The following is a 20,615-nucleotide window of genomic DNA, read 5'->3' as shown; positions in this document are numbered from 1 at the left end:
AATTGCTAATTCTTGCATTGTGAAAGAAGCTTTAAGGATCAAACGAACAGTATCAAACCAGCAAACGCGAAATAGATACACTGCTTGTAAATTCAAAAAAGACAAAGCCATTGATCGTCATTTGTTTCCAACTTATGTTGTTCTGTGTCAAATGCATACAATCCTCAATCTTTTTGCAACACCCGGTACACTGCAAACAAAAAGTAACAAGTTATTAGCTGACGGTGACGGTGCCGGGTGCATGTACTTTGCCTGTGCCAGCATAAAACTTAGATCATATAAACATGATCTAAGGCATAAAAAACTCGTAGGTTATAAATAGCGACTTATTAAAAAGGGACTAATAAATAGACAGATACGGAAGAAAAATCTGCTCGGGTTAGAGGAAAACAAAATAGGAAAATTTCCCGCGTTAATTTTATTACCAGCAGAAGCCATGTTGGTAAAATTGTGAACAACATCGTCATATTTAAAGATGGTTGGTTGAATTTTAATTTTCTTTCATACAGGAAATAATTGTATCCTTTTCTATAAGTTTACTTTTTGTATATTTGTTTTCGTTTAATAATTACGAGGTACATAAACACTGAAATTATTAACGCCCGATTTAAAATTCTCCTGTATGTGTAGCTACGTTAAACACCACCACACGTAGCTTTTATTGAAGAAATTGAAGCAGCATTTGGCGCAGTTTTGTGTTTAGTGATTTTATAACACGTTGTTTTTAATATCGAGCACAAACGCCGTTTTTATTGGTTCGTTTCTTTTGCTATGAGTGAGTGAGATCTTTATAATTTCGGTAATTTTGTGATGGGAAAATTTCCTCATTTAGAAATCATTCCCGTGGATGAATATGAGGTACCGCCTGTAAACAATCCACAAATTCCACCTAGGCCTAGGAGTAATATTCCGACTTTAATCATGAACAATAAAATGCCTAGGGGCCCTTTCATTTCAGATCCTAGCATTGTCCCGAGAGTGCAAAAGGTAGTCCTCCAAACGTATTTTCCTTAACTAACAAACTACTTGCAGTACCTCGAGAGCAATGTTAATAAAACGTACGTTGACATCGACGTTATGGCAGATGACCTGCAAAAGATGTACAAAGATTACGCGAGACGCAAACGTATCCCATTCCGGAGTAGTGTGAAAAAAGCTTACGGGGTTGTTTTGAAGAATTACGGCTTAAACGAGAATCTCTCCTCGTCCGAGGAATGTACGGAAGAAAGCGCAGGGGAAGAGCCACAGTTTGTACGTATATTTGTCTAATGCACCGTTCACATTAGCGTCACGTTTTAGGGGGATTATTTGAGTAATCAGTTGCTCGACATGTACAACCAACAGTCTCGCAAACCGCTAGACGATAACGAATTAATCGATATAAGTAGCGACGATTCGAACGATAACACGACCCCATCAAATGCCAGACCGGCAAATGGAGCGTCGACGTCCCAAAAACCGAGACACAACTTGTACCCCGTCTCGATTACTGCGACGAAAAAGAATATCAATCCCATCACTTTAAATCGAGGTATGCAAATGGAACCTGTTTCAAATACCGAACAGGAGAACAATCGGGAAAAGGAGAATGAACGAGGTAAAAAGCGTAAGGGAGAGTTTAAGGAGAACGTCGCTCCCGTACAGCCGACAATGAAGAGGCGGAAGCCGATTTCTACGTTGCAAGCGGCGACTATTACCTTTAAGGATGTAGGGGGCTTAGATAAAGTTTTGGAACACGTTTGTAAATTATTGGTTCATGTAAGTCATCCGGAAGTGTACAAGCAAATTGGGATTACACCACCGCGGGGATTTCTGCTACATGGGCCACCAGGTTGTGGAAAAACGCTTCTGGCTAACGCCATTGCTGGGGTACGTACATTTTTTCTTCTATTTTAATTGGGTGCTACTTAAAATTTTATGAAATTTTGTGCAAGTAGAGTAGGATAGATAGAGTAAGAGTTCATATCAATTTAGCTGGGGTTCTGAAAGCTAATTTTAATTTGGATTCCAAGGTATAAACTAGCTCAATAACATGGGGGAAGAAAAATATGTGAAGTAACTAAAATGTCAAGTTTGAAACTTAATTTTAATACAAGATCCTAAGAAAATATGATAAAAGGGTCTTCCTTGTGCTAAGTATGGTTTCCATGTGAGGAAAACACTACAATCATTGTATTATACTTTTTTGGTTTCTTCAATGTATTTCCATTTTTGGAGGCCTCATTGTATCTTTTTATTAGTCTAGATAGTGTGGCCATAATGCTCCATGTTGGTCATGTTTCTTCCAATTTATCATTGAGCTGATTGGTTTAACCGAATTAGTAGATTTTGATATGGTTACAATAATGCTGCCACAATAATTGTGTTCAGCAAGATAAATTCATCACTTTGGTTTCCAGCTTAATTTGCAACAATCCGGTGTAACATATGGCACGTCTCCTACCAATAGAAAATAACACCCACTGTATGACCATACTCTATAGTCACTGTATATTGAACTAGTGTTATCTTTGTTTATTTTTAAGGTATGATACTGACACATTGCGTGAAATTGTGGTACTAATATATGGATTTTTAATTGGTTAGTGGATACACTAATTGAAACATTTCTAGATTTTTATTTTAATAAAGCATTAAAAAAAAGAACAATAATTGTACGTTTTCTTCACACATAAATAAGGGTCAAAATTGGCACATGTTCACGCACGTAACATTTTTTGCACGGATTAGTTAAATCGAATGTATATAAATTCAAATCCTTTTCGCGAGATTTTTGCGACATTATAATTCTTTTGAAAAAATTAAGTCCTCTATGCCGATAAAGTAGAAATTTAAAATGTCAATTTATTGTTCAAAACTTCTGGTTTACGCTTATTTTTGCCCGTCGACTACAGGGAATGATGTAAAGTGTATTTATTTTTTCTTTTTTACTCTTCCATCATACTACTTTTTAGTTTATGATCCGCACTAAATAGATAATTTCGTTGAATTTTTAGGCACTAGTGCGCGAAAGTAGATAGTCAATTGTAAAATTGACGTTCCCGACGTTCGTGTTTTATTGGGAAAACGCGATTTAGAACGAAGGAGTGCAAAAATGTAATTTACATAATAGTGAGGTGGCCATGCAAAAAAAGGCAATTTTTATCTGCCTCGTTCAAAGCTAAAATCATATTTATTAATTCATTTTTCTAATAATTCATTTAAGTCTATAAAAACTGGAGAATAAATTTGATAGTAAAAACATAAACAAATATCTTGGTTTTTCTACTTTTTATATTTTAATCTGAAATAAGTTCTAATTTATATACTTAATAACGAGGTGAATATGAAAAAAAAATGAAACTAATATCACTGACTGGATGACATTAGGAGTTAAATTAAATTTGCTTTTGTAGTCAAATGTTTTTACTTATTCTCCAGTTTTTGGACTTAAAATAAATTGTTTGAAAAATAAATTAATCGATTATGATTTTCGTTTTGGACGAGATAGATAAAAATTGCCTTTTTAGCGCATTTTTGCAAAAATTTTTTTTTGTAAAAAGTAGCTTTTAATCTCACTTTGGCTGGCTGGCTGGCTGGCTGGCTGGCTGGCTGGCAGTAAATGCGCGCCCGTAGAAAAACGCTTGTAAAAAGACAAGGAGTGTACATGTAACTATCGGGGCCGTGTAATTAAGAACGTTAGGGATGGGGCTACAAGATTTGGAGTCGACGACATCTGGACGCCATCCCCGAGCGTATTATACTAACCTGGAGATTTTTCAGTTTTTATCTATCTTCTTCTACAGTTTTTCTCCGATTGTTTTCAAATTGGTGTCGTCGGGAAGATCTTGTCAACGCGCACAACTCCTGCGTGGTGGAATTTTGTTTTTGTTTCCTAGGGGCGAAATAAACCACCTTTTGCGCGGCGCGCTTCGAGGGGTAGTCGACTTTGGGCGCCCTCTCTTTCTCGTGTCACTAATATATATTGCTGCCATGACGCCAGGCGGTGCGGACGTGCCGGAACCGGGCTCTAACAAATTATGTAAACGTTGTTCTAAGACTCCTCAAGTTTATTTAAAGTGTATTAAGTGTAACGCAGTTTTTCATCCTGGATGTGCCAAGCAACTGAAAAGTGCTAAAATCATAGACGACAAGCATGTAAATTGCTGTGATAGTGATAGTGTTCTTCTGGTGGACGATAACGGGTATGTTGACAATAAGTTTTTTGAACTTGAAATTAAATTTCTAAGAGAGTTAATTGCTGAAAAAGACAAAGTGATTGTTAACCAAGACATCACAATTAAATCATTGCAAAATCAAGTTTTATTGTTAAATAAATTTCAATCGCTCAATGTTAAGGTCAGTGATAACATTTCTTCTCATTCAAAGGCAAAAGATAATTTACGCCAAATAAATTATGCGAATGCTCTATCTACCAAAGGTGGAAATAACTCACCAAAAATTGCTCCGACCAAACCCGCAGTAGATGGGGCGGGAGCGAAAAAGTCACAAACAGTTGAAGCGGCTAATTCCAAAAGCAGTAGTTCTAGTAACGTAACTTCTGGTTCCGATATTATTCAAAACCTAGGAAACACCAACGATTCCTCAAATGAATGGGCAACCGTTCTCAAGAAGAAACGGAAAGTTAATGTTCCAATCGTTGGTAACAACGATCAAGAAGGCGCATGTTTAATAAAAGCAGCAATCTCGAAGGCATATGTACACGTATATAAATTGGATCCATCCACTTCGGAAGACACACTAACGAACTATCTGCAGCCCATGTTCCCGGATGTCTCATGTGAAAAGCTCGAGTCTAAATTTCCGATGTATTACTCGTCATTTAAAGTAACTGTCAACATGAAAAGTTTAGATAAAATTATGGACCCCCAAATCTGGCCAAGTGGCACATGTGTCAACCGTTTTTTCTTCCGAAAACCGCCGGCACCGCCAAATACATAACACACAATGGTGTGAACAATTTTAGGACTCAAGGAATGGTTTCCATTTTCCACATTAATATGCAATCGTTAACAAACAAACTTGACGCTTTGGAAGCCTTTATCTGTGACTCTAACTTTAGTTTAATATGTGTCAGTGAGCACTGGTTTATTGAACCGGATCACCTTGACTCTCTGAAGATTGGATGTTGGTCAGTGAAATCCTATTATTGTCGATCCTCAGCTATCCATGGTGGCGTTCTCATCTTGGCTAAACCGGACATTACCGCAAATCCATTAAAATATGTAAATGATATTTCCATCGAATTTCATTGTGAACTTTGTTGTGTACAGATTAGTGTTAAAACAGTAGTTGTGTGTTTTTACAAATCGCCCCGCGGCGATTTCGACTTATTTCTTAATAACTTAGAATTGGTGCTCGATAAACTGTTGAATTTTAATATTGTACTCTTGGGAGACTTTAATGTTCATTTCGGGGTTGATAAAAAGTCCAGTATGTTATGTGCATTCCTCAAAGCCAACGGGTTTATTCAGACAATATTTGACGCTACCAGAGGTGACAACTGTTTGGATAACGTTTTTATTAACTTCTCACTAGATGATTATGTTGCAACCACACTTGATATCGGGTTATCAGACCACCTAGGGCAGAACATTATATTGAATGGGATGGATTTACATCCTCCTCATAATAATTCTATTATCAAGGTTCAACGTCCACTAACTAATACTGGATTGAATTTATTCTTTAATACGTTATCAAACTGTGACTGGGAGGATGTGTTCAAGTCTAACGAAACTGACTGTAACGGTAGTTTTTCAAACTTCTTAAATTTTATAATAAACTCTTTTAAAACATGCTTCCCCGAACTGAAGTCCATTACAAGGAGAAACAGCAGCAATAATAGGTGGTTCTCGGATAAGCTACGCAAGCTAAGAAGTAGTCTACAATTGGTTTGCGAACTGTACTCTAGGTACCGTACACGTAACCTCTTTGAAGCAAGAAAGTCGCTACGTGTTATCTACGCCAAAGAGATCAAACTTGCCAAGGTCCAGTCCAATGACAACTTTATCAACAATGCAAGTAATCCAGTAAAAGCAATGTGGTCGATAATTAATTCGCATAGAAATTTAAATTTCGAACCACAATGTACTCTCTCTGCGAATGAGTTCAACTCTTACTTTACTAATATCACTCTCGAATTACTTGTAAAAATGCCACCCGCAATTATAGATCCCATTACTAACTGCAATGTAACTGCACCTACTTCTGTTGCGTTTCAATTCCAAACTGTTTCCCAAGTGCAAGTCAGGGATGCAATACTTAGCCTGAAAAATGGACATTCCAAAGACATCTTTGGTCTTAATGTCCCATTAATAAAACGTAATATAAGCATATTAATAAATCCACTTACCAGGCTTATTAACATGATCATTATCACAGGCGTGTTTCCAGACTGTTTAAAATTAGCTCTGGTTGTACCGATTTTTAAAAAAGGAAATAGTACCGATGATTTGAATAGCTATAGGCCTATCTCAAAATTACCTGTCTTTAGTAAAATTATTGAAAAGATCCTATATAAGCAAATTGCAAATCTTTTTGAGACTAATAATCTTTTTTATAATAAACAGTATGGTTTTCGTAAGGGGAGAAGTACGTCTGATGCCATCTCCACATTTGTGCACGGTGTTTTGGAAGGCTTTGAAAAGGGTCGCCACTTAGTGGCTGCTTTTGTTGATCTTTCGAAGGCGTTCGACTGCGTTTCGCACGAAATATTGTTGAATAAACTAAAGTTTGTGTACAATTTTGGTGAACGAAGCGTTCAACTAATATCCTCGTATCTAAAAGGAAGACATCAACGCGTAATATTCAATAATGTTCTATCGAACAAATTGCCCCTACGACATTGAGTTCCTCAGGGTTCTATTCTAGGCCCTATTCTTTTCCTAATTTATGTAAATGACCTGCCTTCATCGGTGCCACCAAATATCGACTGCATACTTTATGCGGATGGCGCGACATTAATTGGAACCAGTGAAGATGTCGATGCAGCAGTCCGGGATGTTGAAAACAGTATCAAACTTGTTGCGAATTGGTGTGTCAGTAATAGATTGAATTTGAATGAGCGCAAGACATCTATTTTACCGTTGTCGTTAAAAAATATCGATACATCTTCAAATTGTATTACGGGTGTATCACTGCTTGGATGTTTTATTGACAGCAAGCTTAACTTTAACAAACACTGTGATAATATTACATACAAACTGAATAAGTCAATATTTTTACTTAAACGACTGCGCAGTAGTACGTTAAAAGCAGTTATGCTTTCCGCGTATTACGCATTGATTCACAGTACTCTTGCCTATGCAATACTAGCGTGGGGTCATAGTGCTTCATGGAAGTTCATCTTTCGCCTCCAACGTAAGGCCGTACGCGTGATTAACAATCTACAGTACAGGGATGATTGTCGTCAATCATTCTCGGAACTAAAGATTCTAACTCTTCCAAGTCTTTATATTCTTGAGGCCTTGTGTTTCTGTAAGAAAAATATGGTGGAGAATGTGTTACAATCCCAGGTGCATTCATATAACACTAGACAAAGGGATAACTTAAGGGTGACTTTTTGCCGATTGTTGAAGAGCCAAAATGGTGCATCATACCAATCGCAATCTTTATTTAATATAGTTCCTCCAAAGATTAGATCGCTACCCCTCTCAGATTTTAGAATTACGTTAAAAAAATTGTTTATTCAACACCCTTTTTTCTCATTTGATGAGTTTAACGACTTCTGTTGGAGTGTTTCGTAATTGTATCAGTCATTCTGTGTTATATATGTTTTTCTTTTTTGTTTTTTTTTATTATGTTTGTTGTATTATATGCTAGTGTATGTTCTTTATCTAATGACGAGTGTAAATGTATCAACATGTCTGCACAATATATATATATATATTATTATTATATTATTATATTATTATTATTATAATAGAAGGTCGAGCTATGTGAAGTACCCAAAAGTTGAATACGATTTTATGCCGGGATTTTAGCGAAATCTACCAAAATGGGAATTACGAATGAACGGGACGTCGGAACTGTGTATCGACAAAGGGAATGTGGTAACCCCCGACGAGATCTTACTGATGGTGGAGTCAAAACTTCAAACGCGAATTGCGAGTGCACGGTAAGTGAGAAAATGGTACCGACAAAGTGAACGTGGTAGCTTTCGGCAAGATCTTATTGATGGTGGAGTCAATATTGGCTAATAAAACACTGATCTGCCACACAAAAATGCGCTGAAGTCCCTTCGATCTCACACGAGGACTTTGATAATTTTTTTTGCATGGCTACCTCACTATTATGTAAATTACATATAACTTATTTAAGATTAGAGTATAAAACCCAGGAAAACCAAGATATTTCAAAAACTATCAGAGATATAGGAGGTATAGGACATTATTATCAAAAGTTGAAGGTTTTTAGAGGAGCTAAATGATGGCAGAAAAATATACGGGGTGTTCCATTTAAAAAAAGTGAGATTTTTTAATATGAAGTTTTGCAACTTTCGACCTACCAAAAAAAACACCCTGTAAACTGTATTTTTAATGTTTCATAGTAGATGTATTTATTTGACTGGAATCAATATTTAAGTAATAATTTTGACAATACTGACGCTTGCAAATGCCCAATTTTTCTTAAAAATCGAATTATCTTTAAAACTACTAGCTTTTCGGATATTTTAACCATATAATAAAAAAGACGTACAATTACACGTAGAATTAAAAAATGCATTCAAATACAGGGAGTTCTATTTAAAAAAATGTACCATTTGGGCGCTCTACTTTGTGGGCGCACCTTGTATAATTCCAAATATTTTTAAAATGTGGAGAATATTCAACCATATTATAATACAAAAGCACTCTATTGAAAAATCTTATCTTCAAGGCATTAAGTTATTCCGCGCAATCGTTGACTCACCCTGTACATGATGTTTTTTTGTCAGTACAATCGCGTCCAGATCTTATAGCGCGAAAGCCGCTCAACAGTCAAAAGTACTGGACTGAATGTCTGCATCCATCTTCCTTTGTTGTTCATCCACTCGATTCTACCTTTTGGTGGTAGTTCTGGTAACTTTCAAGAAATTACAATAAAAATCTTTTCCTGTGATACCTGTACTTTGATTTTTTCCATTGATTTCCATTTGTGCAATTATACTAAATAGTAATAAAATAATCCCCTGACCCTGTCAATTTTGTTTTTGTATTACGCATATTTTGACAGAAAATGTAGGTATAGGTACAGGGTGCCCCAAAAAGCATGGCAGAAAAAATATTTTTTATAGAAATAAATTTTGATGCAAACCTTTGTTGGGAAATTTAACAATTAAATTATACATATAATTATAATATAAACTTTTTCTCTATTTATTTGAAACACTGATCTCAGATGGTAAAGTTCAATAACAAGGTGTTCGAACCACGAGATGTTTCTAGAGGTGTACCTCAAGGTTCAATATTGGGTCCTACATTGTTCCTAACAAAAGCGGTTCACAGCCCCCCCCTTGAAAATTCTAAATGACACCCTGTATTTTATTTGATTTTTAGATTGTAATATTTTTTACCGTTTTCAAGATAAAGGCCGCTGAATTTTTAAAGAATCTAAATTTTGAGGCTTTGTATCTTGGTAACTATATCAAATAGAGCTTGTTTTGTGCTTCAGTCTGAGCAGTCTGATCGTGAAAAGCGCATTTTAATAATTCTAAAAGTCATGCAAAAACAAATATGTTATTAGTACTGTCAAACGTTATAATTTTGCTTATTTAATCATTTATTTTCTTATTGAACCAATAATATGGTCTACATTTTACAGAAATCTGAAATCGTTTCCCTTTGTGCAAAAAGTAATGAGAGAAAAGGGCAGCAGGAAAGGAATATTACAATTATATCCCGATCGTCAACTTAACGTAGATTCTGAAAATCGAATAAAATATAATGTCCCATTTAGAATTTTTTCACGGACAGCAAAAATTGTCACACAATAGATACTGCGTTTAAACCAAACTTTGACAGAATTGGCGGTATGAATATAAAATATTGGTGAGTGGTGCGATGATATTATCCTATAAAATATCAACAAATAACAAATTTTCACACAGCAATTGCTAATAAGATCGTTGCTATACAGGGTGATTCCTATAGTACCTGCCACCGTTTGGGAGCGTATAGGGGGTGCCTAGGGGAAGTCTTTTCATATAGGACACTTGGGGTCGGAAATCCAAAATAAGGGCGCCAGAACCAAATTTATCTTCTGGAATTTCACGCCTGTATGTAGGCAACCCAACCGACCGACGTTTCGCGCGGAGCGATGCAGAGCGAGTTAGCGCGAGGAAGCGACATGGGAGGGAAGGAGGGAAAACGACAGTCAAAAGCAATAACGTTTACAAGTGTTCAACGTGGCCACCGTTGTTCTCAATGCACTTCCTACATCTAGCCAACTATTATTATACTATTGCCATAGTGTTTATTCACTTGATACGCGTCGTTGCAGACGGGATTTCGTGGGTTTAAACAAAATTCTGATCAAGTGTCAGCCACACATCGCCGCCTGAGATCGCTCCGTGTGCACCGCCGGCCGGTTGGGTTGCCTACCTACAGGCGCGAAATTCCAGAAGGTAAATTTGGCTCTGGCACCCTTATTTTAGATTTCCGACCCCAAGTGTCCTATATCAAAATACTCCCCTACGCACCACCTACACGCTCCCAAACGGTGGCAGGTACTATAGGAATCACCCTGTATAATAGAAACAAAAGAGGTCCTAAATTGAAACCCTGGGGAACCTCCGATATTATGACAATTTTTTTCAATCTGTAGATATTATACACGTTTCCTACTCTACCTTTGTATGATGTCTTTAAAAAATACGATTTCATTATTTTCAGGAATTGAACATTCCTTTACTGAAAATTGCTGGGCCAGAGCTTATCGGAGGTGTTTCTGGTGAAAGTGAGGAACGGATTAGAAACTTGTTTGATCAGGCAATCACGTCTGCGCCTTGTGTTCTTTTTATCGACGAAGTAGATGCCATAATTCCCAATCGACAAAATGCGCAAAAGGAAATGGAGCGCCGCATTGTCGCGCAATTTCTGAGCTGTCTCGACGGTAACAATCGAATAGTATTTTAATCCGTTTTGATCGTTGTACTTTTTCAGATTTAAGTCAGAATGAAAATGGCAATCGTGTATTGGTCATTGGTGCGACAAACCGTCCGGATACGATCGATCCAGCACTGAGGCGCGCCGGCCGATTCGACAGAGAGGTCTGTTTGGGCATTCCAGATTTACCCGCGAGGATAGAAATATTGAAAGTGCTGACGGCGAAATTAAAATTGGAAGAAGGGTTTGACTATACTAGTATAGGGAAATACACGCCGGGATTCGTCGGCGCCGATCTGATGGCTTTAGCTAGGGAGTCAGCGATGGCTGCAGTTAACAGGTGAATTTGTTTGTACCTTTTTGTGTCTCACAACTGAAATTGGGTATTGTTAGAGTGTTTAATAGTATAAAAGAGAAACGCGAGCTCGAAAAGGCTATGGCGCTGCAAAAGGCTTCGCAGGCTCTATTATTAAAAAAACAAAATGCGGAGAGTATAAAGGCAGAGGCGGATTCGTCAAAACCAATTGTGGTTGCAAATGAAGACGAAGTTAGTGACTCTCTAGGCAATGGCGATAACGCTATTGTTGTTATCGACGACGATCCCAAATCGGACAAGGCAGATACGGAAAGTACTCCGGCCCCTCCAAATCTCAACGAGGAGGACTCTGAAAAACTACAGAAAGCTCTCCAAATACTGCATCCTCCAGAGAGCGTCTTGGAAGGATTAATATCGTGGCTACACGAAAGGGCACCTCTTACCAAGGAACAGTTGAGCCAGTTGCACATCACGATGGACGATTTTGCAGTCGCGTTAAAGGTAGTACAACCATCTGCAAAACGAGAGGGCTTCGCGACGGTTCCCGATGTCACCTGGGATGACATCGGCTCCTTACGAAATGTACGCGAGGAATTACAAATGGCAATTCTGGTAAATATGTCTACCATCATAGGGGTCACCTCTATACAAATATGTGTTTGTTTTATTCATTTGAATTTTGTTTATAATTATTACCCAGTTTAGTACAAAAGCATTACAGATTTCTATAGAGGATTTTGAGGTTATGCACAATGTAACCTTCAGTCACTCGTAAGTACATCATTTGTACTATCCACTTTGGAATTCCTAGATAACGATTTTAACATCGTGCACATTAAGAAATGTGTAAAATTCACTTTTGGGATATTTTTGGAGTTTTTCCCCTGAAGTGAACACATGAATAATGATTTTTGAGATTTTTCTTTTATCATAATTCAGGTAGTTAGCATCCAACTTCCACTTCCACCATTAAATAACTCCATTCATAACAAAAATTTTAAATAACTCGCCAATCAGAAAGGGCTCGATAACAGCTTCGAAAGTACGCGTCCCCACTCACGCCAAAAATAACGTGTAGTTTTTGAAATACGTTATCTCTTAACGGGGATAAGAACACGTGCGTTAATTAAATTTCGTCTAATAAAAACTCCTTATCGCAAACGACCAGATGTCCCTACATTTTAACACGCAATTTTACGTTTTACAATTAAATACACTACTATCGAAGTAAAACGTTTAGTTACTTCACTTTCTCTCATGGACCTGAAAAATGGCGTTTTTTTGAACGTATTGCACCGATCCTAATTATGAAACTATGTTTACTTACACATACATAAATGACAATTCAAACAAAATTAGTTTGATAAAAATCGGTTCACTAGTTTTTTTTTTAAATAAACGTTTAAAGTAGTGACTCAACTTTTTACTTCGATAATAATCTAAATAAACAATTTACAAAAGCGATCAAGTTTACACAAGAATTACGCAAGTACAAAACTTCTAAAATGAAAAACAACACTGAGACAAAATCAAATGCAATAAACCAACCTTGTATGTAAATAATCTCCCAGATTTATACTTCATAAATTGAAATAATCTTATATACACAGTGTCCCGTTATTATTTTCGGTGTTTAGACCGAATATCGCTTAAATGACGTTTACATAACAATAGCTTTCCCTAACAAAACTTGAAGGGCAAGTGAATTATCAAAACTGTAACATTTTTATTAAAAATATTTTTGTTGTGGGAGTGGCCATGGGCCCCTTTGGATACGGCCATATTCATTTCTGAATTCAACTAAAAAATCATGTTTGCACATATAAAACAAAAAAAGGGGCGATGTTTTTTAATCAACTTAGCTGTCCCCTGTTGGTTGATTGCATAAGCGAACACGTATTTGTGTAGCGTTAAGTTTCTACAGATTCAGTACTCTGATACCAACCGCCAGGACTACTGCTAACTTGTTTTCAGGCCCCAATACAACACGCCGATCAGTTCAACGCCTTAGGGCTCACCACACCTACTGGCGTGTTACTATGTGGCCCACCTGGATGTGGGAAAACGCTACTGGCAAAAGCGATTGCGAACGAAGCCGGTATCAACTTTATATCGGTTAAGGGACCTGAACTTCTCAACATGGTAGGTCGCGAGCATTTCAAACTTCTTCATCGTAACATTAAAATTTTAGTACGTCGGCGAGAGCGAAAAAGCCGTCCGCGTGTGTTTCGAGAGGGCGCGAAATTCGGCGCCCTGCGTGATATTCTTTGACGAGCTAGATTCCCTATGTCCGAAACGGTCGGAAACCGGCGAGGGCGGCGTGACAATGCGGCTCGTAAACCAAATGTTGACGGAGATGGATGGCATCGAGAGTCGAACAGGCGTTTATTTATTAGCTGCGACGAATAGGCCCGACATAATCGATCCGGCAGTGTTACGGCCTGGTAGGTTGGACAAAATTATTTACGTCGGCCTGCCCTCGGCTGAAGATCGTGTCGACATACTTAGAACCATTACAAAGGTAGTATCTTTTGATTAATTTGTTTAAATGTAGCACTTTTCTTTTGTTAGAACGGCACAAAACCTCAACTTGCACCCGATGTCGATTTGGAGGTGATTGGTAAAGCGGAGCAGTGCGATGGATACACGGGTGCAGATCTTTCTGCGTTGGTGAGGGAAGCTGGTATACAAGCACTGAAAGAATTCATGCTACAGACTGATCAAAAACAAACCCCACTTGTAACAACTATTCATTTTAAACTTGCAGTAGCTAAAATTCGCCCATCTATAACAGAAAAGGTAAGGTCAATAATGGAAAATAACTATAAAATAAAGCCAATAAAAAAAAACACTAAGCAATCTAAACGCGGCAATATCAAACAGAGGGTTGCATTATTCTACAATGCAATGTAAGAGACTGTAAGTTTGGATTTCCGTTAGTGGAGTGTTATGGTGTTTTCTTACGAAAATCATGATCGCGCGTAAAACGCAGCAATTACCGAACGTGATATGAAGAAATTTATAGAAGATGTCTCCTGTTTTGAATATGTGTACTATTAAGATGTTTTGAGGGATTATTTATTTGTTTTTCCTTAGAGAGGTCACCCATTGATTACCAATTAGCACCCATTGTTCAACCATACTTTACAAAAGTGAAAAGGCCAAGATTCAATGGAAAGGAATTGATATAAACAATTCACTTTATGTTTCAGTGTCATATTTAAACAATTGTCTGAAAGCTCCATGCACTGTTAGCTATGCTCACCGCAGCAACAACAAAATTTTTTTAAAGAGAGAACTTGAACTACAGTACTACTTGTAAAGTGCAACTACGAAGATTGTTTCTAGAGAAAGAAAGAGGCTAATATTTCGTGTTACCGTTTAATCTATCCGACAGTTAATTTTTATAGAAACAAATACAGTGTGTCCCAAATCAGGTGGGATTGCATGGGTAACTTTGTTATTATTAAAGATAGAGAATTGGTTAAATGGGCAATGTTTTTCAGTTTTGGATGCTTATTTAAAATTTCCTTATGGAAATTCAAAATGTCGCATAGGTTCGACATAAATTCAAAAAAACTAAAATTGGTCATTTCCTTGAATGTCTTATATCATCGAAAGTGTAAGAGATATAAAAAAAAGTTTTATATAAAAGTGACTGTCTTTGATACGCTTAATTTAGAATTGATGTCAAAAAAAAATTCAAGATGGCCACTTTTGAGGAAGATTTACCAACTTCCTAAAGTTAAATGGGCGCCATATTGGATTTTTAGATTACTTGATAGATTTTTAAATTCTCTTTTCAACTCTCTTTTCAACATAAGATTGAAAATAAGATACCAGTTATATTAACGGTTTTTGTATTTTAATCAAGTAGTCTGTGACGAATAAAAAAAGAAACAAAACAAAATCTATTCCAGCAACAAAACAATGAAAATAATTACACCAGATGTTTAAAATACTGACCATTATTAGTGAAACACACTTCAAGACAGTTTAGTTTAGGCAACTTGTTGCTATTGATGATTATTATTATTGTAGTGGTAGCCAGTTCCACTTTACTTTTATTTTCTAATTAAGTACTTACTTTTATAATTTAATGTACTGTACATAATTCGTGAATTGTGACCTGAGCAGCCAGTTGTTGGTAGGTAGCATAAACTAACCCTTCCTTCGAAACATACGTTGTCGAGAAAAATCCTTTAAGGAAGTTTATTGGAGAATTTGTAAATAATGGTGAGCAGTTAAAGATCCATCGAAGATTACCGGTCCAATTACATGACTTCCCATTATGCCATAAAATACATTAATTTAAAAAAATATTACTTGATTTTGGTGTGAAACTACAACATGTAGGTTTTCCTGTGACGAGTAGTGTTCATAATGTCGATTTGAACACTTCGCAGTTAGAAGAATAAGATTCATCTGTCCATATGCTCGGACTGGTAAAACTGTTAGTTTCGATATTCTTGCGGATAAACCACCTACAAAATCTGACCTGGGACAATGCATCAATGGTAATACATTGTGTAAAATAAAGCGAAGTGTCTTGAAATGTCTTTAACTGGATAATGGCATGACTTTTTTTGAGGGGATAGTTTGTAGTTATACCACCATTTGTAGGTATGTAAGTATGGATAATAAGTCAATAAGTGATGTTATAAAAATCAAATTTTTGTAGACCTAATGCTTATATAAAATTTTGGAGGAAGTTGTAATGCCCAAACCCCCTCTCTCATGAGTGCGTCCCTGGATTTTGTTATACATCTGATGTAATTATTTTCATTGTTTTGTTGCCTCGAATAGATTTTGTTTTGTTTTTTTTAATTCATCACAGCCTACTTAACTAAAATAAAAAACCGTTGATATAACTGGTATCTTATTTTCAATCTTATGTTATAATCGCTCGTTGAAAAGAGAATTAAAAAATCTATCAAGTAATCTTAAAATCCCATATGGCGCCTATTTAACTTTAGGAAGTTGGTAAATGTTCCTCAAAAGTAGCCATCTTGAATTTTTTTTGACATCAATTCTAAATTAAACGTATCAAAGACAGTAACTTTTATATAAAACTTTTTTTATATCTCTTATACTTTCGATGATATAAGACATTCAAGGAAATGACCAATTTTAGTTTTTTTGAATTTACGTCGAACCTATGCGACATTTTGAATTTCCAAAAGGAAATTTTAAATAAGCATCTAAAACTGCAAAACATTGCCCATTTAACAAATTCTCTATCCTTAATAATAACAAAGTTACCCATGCAATCCCACCCGATTTGGGACACACTGTATATTGCTGTGTGCCCCACGTTGGGTGCCAAATAAAAATTCGATGTGCAATAACCAACAGTCACTTCACATACCAAATTTCAAAAAAATTGATTTACAGATTACGGATAATATTTATTTGTTGGGACATTTTTATAGTTTAAAAAAGCATGCACGCATTTGTGTATTGTTACTATTTAGTACAAGTAACTGAAACTCATTGCTACAGAGTTAAGGATATATTATGTTTTGTACTAATTGATTACTTCTTCCATAGGACCAAAAACACTACGAAAAATTGAAGAAAATATATTCTGTAGCAGTTGACGGAGATGTGGAGGAAATGGAGTACTCGTAAGTTTAAACATAAGTTCATTTTGTATCAAATTTGACTAGCTGTAAGTTTACCGCTTTATAGTTGTCTGTCACATTTTTTTAAACTGAACCATAATTTCAACTGTTTTTTTCTCCCGTAATCGGTACGATACATTTTACTTGCTAGACCTTTCTGTACTTATCAATATAATTATTATTAAGATAATACATTGTTTTTGTTCCGTATGTTTTTCTTTAAATAAATTCGCCAACTTTCACGATCAGAATTTGTTATTTAAGTTGGTTGTATTAGATTTCCCACCTGATGAGGGATTAGATTTTAGTGTTTTAACCCGAGAAGTCCTGATCTGTAGTAGTGTGTTAGTATCGCATACACATCTAATGAAATGGTGACAACGCTACTTTTGTTTGAAATCAAAGTTACTTAGGGGGAAGTGGACTTGCAACTGTATAATGTAGTGCACTGGTTAGTATTACTGTACATGTATTTTTTGGTGAATATCTCGGGTTATAATAACAAAGAACACATAATTTCATTTTACGTTCACAGTCATGGCAACTAATTATTTCTCCACATTCGTAGTATAATTGCGGTTCAGTTAAACGTGAACCACCATACACCGTATTGTGTTCTTTGTTATATAATTTACTTTAGGCAGTTTCAGTACCAGCGCCAACCAACGCCTCACCTATAGACGCTCTTTTTAATGATGCTATTTTCCTACTGAAAGTTCATGAACAGAAGATGATTTTGTTGTTTTATAATGTAACAATTGAAGACGAATTGTTTCGTTATCAGAATTTTAATGGGTGTTGAAATTTCACATTTTGTACTTTGCAACGTACAGCATCTGCTAGATAGTTTTATTCCTTAAACACAAAACGTTAAATGGAGAACTTTCTTGTGATTATAAAATGCGAATTAGTGCAAATTAGGAAATGTCGAATTGTTCTTTGTATTTTTGTTATTGTGTAAAATAGCGAGTAATTTCTGATAAAGTACGACATTAATTAATAATAAAATTGTGGTCATTTTTTTTATTAAACTCGATCCATTTCCTTATCCCATAGATAGCGAAAGTTACATTCATAAATTATTACTGTGTTTTTAGCTTACATTGAAATATCGTAGATACATTATTATAACAAGCCGGCAAAGCCAGAACTCGCTTTTTTAAATTCCTGTACCGAAGACGACAATGAGATCATTTTTTGAAATATCAGAAAAATAATTGGATAGGCGTTCTTGGTAAGATAAAATAATGGCGTTTTGGGCAGATAAGTGTGCGTTGGAAGAATTTAAAATGGTTGAAGTTTGGTTACCAGCCCCAATATGTTAACAAGTTAAAAAGTAATCGTAAACGATTTACATAAAACGCATTTCAACTTGCATTCATTTCCTATTTGTAAGATGCAACTTTTGTTAAAATTGTAAAAATCCGTCCACATATATGAAAGATAGCGTTACACATGTGCAATCCATTTTTGACGAGCTACTTCAATTTCAGTTTATAAGAAGAGTTTCATTTCAATGCTTTTCTAAATAAGAAAGTTGGAACTGCGCATGTGCAAACCTAAATTTTGAAACTAACGTTAAGCCGTCTTACACTGTACAATTTCTTGCACAAGATATATTGCACAAATTAAATTGCATAGTATCATACAGGAAATTGCATGCAAAATTACATTGCAACAAGTTATTGCATCAAAAATAGAACAGGTGCTATTTTTTTATGCAAGTTTCAATGCAATTTTATAATGCGCGTGCGCCGCGCCTTGAACATGTGTTTTCAGATCAGCTGTTTGGCGTTTTTGTTTGACAAAATGTCAATTCCTTCATTTAATTATTTGTGCTTCATTTCTTGCACAAGAAATTGTGCAATTTCTTGCGCAACAAATTGCATAGTGTAAGACGGCTTTTAGATTTTCCATTGTTCCAAGTGACTATGAATCGAATTTCATTTAAATCCCTCCATAAATAAGAAAGTTGGCACTGCGCATGCGCAAAACCAAATTTTGAAACTGGCGTTAAATTTGCTTTTATTCCAAGTGTCTATGTATCAAATTTCATTTAAATACTTTTATAATTAAAAAAGTTTGCAATTCGGTTTATAAATGGTCGAGAAGCGAAAAGGGCACTGTGAATTTTGAATCGATTCGACTCTACTTTTAGCATTGCGTATTACATGGCTAAAGCTATGCCCATATTGAATTTCATGCAATTCAGTTCATAACTAACGGAGATGTAAAAGCGATCGGACATTTCTAAACAAAGTTATCGTTCACACGGACATATAGAGGGACAAACAGACAAAGGAACAGACGGACAGACCAACAGGCAGACGACAGACAGCAATGCAAAATTATAAACGATCTGTAGGATCGTTAATAAACGGCAAAAGTGTAAAATTATGGAACATGTAAAAATCGGTTTTTTGTTTTTCTTACAATAACTTTTTGTAAGCGGTACAGAAAAAATTCCTTCCTTGGTGCAAGACTCGACACCATAACGAACCAAATAGTGAAAAAAGTAGAACAATAGCTCTTAAGATAAAAAACTAGTAGCGTCTCAAAACGAGCGGATGGACGGACGGACGAAGTGGCCACAATAGCGCATTTTTTTTTTTTTTTTAAATGCGCTAAAAATGTAAGCGTGTAAATTTATAAAATAATGTATCTTTGCAGTAGGAGTTCGATCATGGTAGCGACAACTTAATAAATAATAAAATAAGTGTTGAAAATTACATTTGTTGCAAGTATACTCTATTTCATAAGATTAATTAAAAAGGTGAATTTAAAAAAAGTTGTATTATCTATGAAACAGGAACTACACTTGCAGTAAATAATTAATTTGTGACATTGGCTTACTTTCGAGCATTCTTTTGTTTTTATTGTCACGGGCCTACTCCGGTGTATGAACATGTAATAATTATTGTATAGGTGCCTTTGTGAAAAATAATAACCTAAAAAAGTACGAGGTTTAGGCACAGGACGTTCCTTATTTAAATTGAAGAGAACACAAAAGACCAAAGAATAACAAAATTAAATAATGATAGTTCCATCACAGAAATCTGTGGTTCCATTAAAAAAAAAGTTATGGCGCTTTGAAATTCGGAAAATTTACACTAAATCCAACTTTCTCATTATCAAAGTTGGCCCTTCACTGTGATTAACATTATTACTCAAATTTATTTCTTAACTTCAAAAAATAAAAGGTAGCCGAGATTCATCAAAGTGACGCTTGCTTATGTCATAGAATATGTTTTTTTAATCTATGCTTATGTGGAATTATTCGTAAAAAATAATAAGAAGGCTATATTGATAAAAAATTAAATAGTTGATAGGTTTCAATGTCAAGGCCAAACGACATTGAAATAGCTAAAAATATACAGGGTGTTATATTTAAAAAATCAATTATTTACACGGCAAAAATATATGTGACACCCTGTACGGTCAAAAATAATTTTTATAGATGCGTAACCATCTATATTTGATATCTGAGTTAGGGAAAGATCGACGTACTGTTTTGCAGGACCCTGTATACAGTGTGCCGCGTGAACTACACCACTCACAAAACAGCTATATCAAATAAATCAAAATTGA

General features: G+C 35.7%; 1 protein-coding gene across 1 annotated transcript; it reads left to right on the top strand.

Annotated features, from left to right (window-relative positions):
- Positions 1-270: 270 nt before the first annotated feature.
- LOC116173225 (nuclear valosin-containing protein-like) lies at positions 271-17,233 on the top strand. Its single transcript, XM_031490571.1, has 11 exons — positions 271-775; positions 833-987; positions 1,033-1,251; positions 1,300-1,869; positions 10,875-11,094; positions 11,145-11,427; positions 11,481-12,015; positions 13,378-13,545; positions 13,595-13,924; positions 13,975-14,202; positions 16,954-17,233. The coding sequence occupies exons 1-11, from the start codon at positions 772-774 to the stop codon at positions 17,032-17,034; spliced, it is 2,793 nt and encodes a 930-aa protein (XP_031346431.1). The 5' UTR covers positions 271-771; the 3' UTR covers positions 17,035-17,233.
- Positions 17,234-20,615: the final 3,382 nt, after the last annotated feature.

Source organism: Photinus pyralis, unplaced genomic scaffold (assembly GCF_008802855.1).
Source record: "Photinus pyralis isolate 1611_PpyrPB1 unplaced genomic scaffold, Ppyr1.3 Ppyr1.4_LG6, whole genome shotgun sequence".
Taxonomy (NCBI): Eukaryota; Metazoa; Arthropoda; class Insecta; order Coleoptera; family Lampyridae; genus Photinus; species Photinus pyralis.
Note: the sequence above shows the minus strand (reverse complement) of the source record. Positions and strands in the feature narration are given on the sequence as shown.